Source organism: Salvelinus alpinus, chromosome 11, assembly GCF_045679555.1.
Source record: "Salvelinus alpinus chromosome 11, SLU_Salpinus.1, whole genome shotgun sequence".
Classification (NCBI taxonomy): domain Eukaryota; kingdom Metazoa; phylum Chordata; class Actinopteri; order Salmoniformes; family Salmonidae; genus Salvelinus; species Salvelinus alpinus.
Window position 1 is genome coordinate 63,341,601 of NC_092096.1, and position 4,099 is coordinate 63,345,699.

At 43.3% G+C, this 4,099-nt stretch overlaps 1 protein-coding gene across 1 annotated transcript; it reads right to left on the reverse strand.

Annotated features, from left to right (window-relative positions):
* Positions 1–1,093: 1,093 nt before the first annotated feature.
* Positions 1,094–3,734, reverse strand: LOC139533356 (secretory phospholipase A2 receptor-like). The gene is made up of 4 exons (XM_071331401.1): positions 3,400–3,734; positions 2,814–3,200; positions 2,589–2,713; positions 1,094–1,255 (listed from the first exon to the last, which is right to left on the reverse strand). The coding sequence occupies exons 1-4, from the start codon at positions 3,716–3,718 to the stop codon at positions 1,094–1,096; spliced, it is 993 nt and encodes a 330-aa protein (XP_071187502.1). The 5' UTR covers positions 3,719–3,734.
* Between the last annotated feature and the right edge of the window lie 365 nt (positions 3,735–4,099).

The following is a 4,099-nucleotide window of genomic DNA, read 5'->3' on the forward strand; positions in this document are numbered from 1 at the left end:
TTAACAAAGTTATTTAACACCCAATTCCCCTGTGTGAAAAAGTAATTTCCCCTTTACACTCAATAACTGGTTGTTCAACCTTTAGCTCTAATGACTGCAACCAAACGCTTCCTGTAGTTGTTGATCAGTCTCTCACATTGCTGTGGAGGAATTTTGGCCCACTCTTCCATGCAGAACTGCTTTAACTCAGCAAAGCATCACACTACCACCACCACGCTTGACAATTGAAATAATGTTTTTACTGTGGAATGCAGTGTTTGGTTATCAGACATAATGGGACCCATTTAGTCCAAAGGTTAGAAGGAACCATGAGTTCTGCTCTGTATCAGAGAATTCTACAGGAGAATGTCAGGCCATCCGTCTGTGAGCTGATGCTGAAGAACAGCTGGGTCATGCAGCAAGACAATGATCCAAAACACACAATCAACTCTACATGACTTCGACCGCCGAACACAGCCCGAAAAAGGGTTGGGACCAACTTCGGCGGAAGTCGAGACAATGTCGCTGAGTTTAAGCAGTTCTAAGTGGAAGAGTGGGCCTAAACTCTTCCATAGCGACGTGAGAGACGGATCAACAAGTACAGGAAGCGTTTGGTTGGAGTTGTTGCAGCTAAACGTGGAACAACCAGTTATTGATACATTTTTCACACGTGAACATTGGGTGTTACATAACCTTGTTATGAAATAAATTAAATAAGTATGTAATTGTTGTGCTACTTGTTCACTCAGGTTCCCTTTATCTAATATTCTGTTTTGTTTGAAGATCAGATAACATTCAGCATCAAAAATATGTAAAAGTTGAGAAATTTAGAAAGGAGGCAAATACTTTTCACAGCACTGTATATCAACATACCTACAGATAACTCATTTACAGACATGATGTGTGAAAAGTCTATCTTGAGAACACACCCTGTAATAAAACAACCAAGTCAAGAATATTATAGAGAAAAACATCTCATGATAAAACACTATTAATGTTTATAATTAAACAATTTACTTAATAAAACACATTTAATTAGGTTGAGAAAATACATCCCAGTACAGATTATTAATGTAAATAAAAAAGAGAAATGTAAGGAGAACATTTTACATAACTAGAGTTCTCTCTTTGTCATCATCCTCTTCATCTTCTCCTCCTCCTCTTCTTTCTTGGGAGACCCCTCTTCCTCCTTGTGGAAGACCTTCCCATCAGGCTGCTTTTTCCATGTCACTTTGGTGTCTGCAGGTAACCCCTGCTCCTTCAGCTTGTTCCTTATCTGGAGAAACACAAAGACACACAGAGAACCACACTTTTATACCATCTACTGCATCTTGTCTATACCGGTCGGTCATGGCCCATCCATATATTTATATGTACATATTCTTATTCCATCCCTTTACTTAGATTTGTGTGTATTAGGTAGTTGTTGTGGAATTGTTAGATTAGTTGTTAGATATTGTTGCACTGTCAGAACTAGAAGCACAAGCATTTCACACACTCACAATAACATCTGCTAACCATGTGTTTGTGAAAAATGAGATTTGATTTGATTTGAATATTTCACTCTGTATTAGTCATTCTGAAGATCTACAACTACCATTCCTTCCTGCTATACTGAGACGTTCTTCACTTCAAACCTTTGACTCTATGAGGAGACGAGGCTGATATTTGACCTATTTCACACATGTACAAGTGTGTTTTAATACGCATGGGTAAATTGGAAATGTGTTTTTGGATATCCCACTCTCCCTGAGAAACCCTTTGAGAGCGGGGTCACAGCCAGGGTAGAAGGTCGTCCACAAACAGACTAGGACCCAGACCAGAGAGAAGGTCATCCACAACAGACTAGGACCCAGACCAGAGAGGAGGTCATCCACAACAGACTAGGACCCAGACCAGAGAGTAGTTCAACCACAACAGACTAGGACCCAGACCAGAGAGGAGGACATCCACAACAGACTAGGACCCAGACCAGAGAGGAGGTCATCCACAACAGACTAGGACCCAGACCAGAGAGGAGGACATCCACAACAGACTAGGACCCAGACCAGAGAGGAGGTCATCCACAACAGACTAGGACCCAGACCAGAGAGGAGGACATCCACAACAGACTAGGACCCAGACCAGAGAGGAGGACATCCACAACAGACTAGGACCCAGACCAGAGAGGAGGTCATCCACAACAGACTAGGACCCAGACCAGAGAGGAGGTCATCCACAACAGACTAGGACCCAGACCAGAGAGGAGGTCATCCACAACAGACTAGGACCCAGACCAGAGAGGAGGACATCCACAACAGACTAGGACCCAGACCAGAGAGGAGGACATCCACAACAGACTAGGACCCACACCAGAGAGGAGGACATCCACAACAGACTAGGACCCAGACCAGAGAGGAGGTCATCCACAACAGACTAGGACCCAGACCAGAGAAGAGGTCATCCACAACAGACTAGGACCCAGACCAGAGAGGAGGACATCCACAACAGACTAGGACCCAGACCAGATAGGAGGTCATCCACAACAGACTAGGACCCAGACCAGACAAGAGGTCTGTACAGTTTGTATCGTTACTGAGTTGGTTCTTCATGAACAGGGTGAAACTCACCTCTTGTAAGATGGAGTCCTGAACAGCAGGATCACTGAGGTTCAGATTTTGATCCTTTGGGGTCACTTTCATTCTCACTACCTGTCTCTTCAGTTGGTGTTTCTCAGACGTCTCCACAGCTGGGCCTACAAGAGAATACAATCCCACAATGACAGAAGTGAATCATGGGGCAACGTTAGAGTTCTCCTGTCCTCATAGTATCTGGAGGAGAATATGGTAACTTACCATAGCAGATGAAAGGATTGCGGACGTCACAGGGCAGATTTCTCAATTTAAGATAAGAATAATTATCATCGTAATAAAAAAAATATTCATAAAAATAAAGATCATTAGACACCACAGTGCAGTTGTATCTCTGATCTTTTGTAGGATATCCTGGCCACCAGTTTCTGAATGAGGAGTCACTCTGGTCTGACCATCTCCAGGAGTCTTGAAACAGACCGATCCACACAGGAAGTTTCCTCAGTGATATCTTCTTCTCTATCTCTGTGTTCTCAGTCTGGTTCCTCACACTGACCAGGTCTGTGTGATGCTGTCTGCAGTAACTCTGAGCATCTATCCAAGTCTTGTTCTCCTGAATTAAGACGTATGTTAGGTTGGTGTCTTGTTTTCCTGCAAAAGTCAAATTTAATAATCAATACAAATATCCAGTGAAACATCATCTACTGATCATCTATAGTACATGTTGTCATTGATGTGATAACAGATCAATAACTGATTAACAACTTAAAGTTATCATGAGTCTATGTTTCAACTCAATGGCAGCTCCAGCACTTATAACAGGCTTCATCATTAGTATGTAAACACTCACCATCATAACAGATGAAGTGATGCTGGTCATCACAGGAGGTGTTGTACCACAGACCAGCTGTACTCATTAAAGCACAGTTACCATTTTGGGGCGTCCCAGTGTCCCAGTTTCTGAAATCAGTCTCCCCTTCTCTGTAGAAACGTCTGTCTGCCTGAGACCAGTGCCACTTCATGGAGTCTCCCTTCTTCAGTCCGATCCAGTATCTTACTTTAAAATCATTGACACTGGTAATGAGCCTGTTCAGGTCCTCCATGTCATCTACTGTAGCCAGATCAGTGTAATTCTCTCTGCAGTATCTCTGGGCATCAGTCCAGTTCATATTGTTGGTAATGAGGTGATACTGATGAAGGCATGAGGAAGGTGTGTAGAACCCTGTTATAACAGAATAATGATTCATGGAGGTACATTTCTTCCAGCAACTTCTCAACCCAACCACACTCTCTATGGATCTGTTAACATACAGTACAGTACACCTTGGTCTGCAAACACACACACACACACACACACACACACACACACACACACACACACACACACACACACACACACACACACACACACACACACACACACACACACACACACACATCACAACATTTGCCCTGTGTGGGTATTCAGTGGCCAAGGTGGTTACTGGCTAAACAACAGCAATCCCAACACAGGCTATCCAACAGCAAGCCCACAGCAACATCTCGGTGAA

Bases quoted from the DNA above. Each gene is read 5' to 3' on its own strand.
- LOC139533356 (XM_071331401.1), bottom strand. From the start codon at position 3,718: ATGAACTGGACTGATGCCCAGAGATACTGCAGAGAGAATTACACTGAT. The intron at 3,201-3,399 runs GTGAGTGTTTAC...TGACTTTTGCAG, and splicing joins TCACTTCATCTGTTATGATG to GAAAACAAGACACCAACCTA. The intron at 1,256-2,588 runs GTGAGTTTCACC...GTGTTTCTCCAG, and splicing joins AGGACTCCATCTTACAAGAG to ATAAGGAACAAGCTGAAGGA.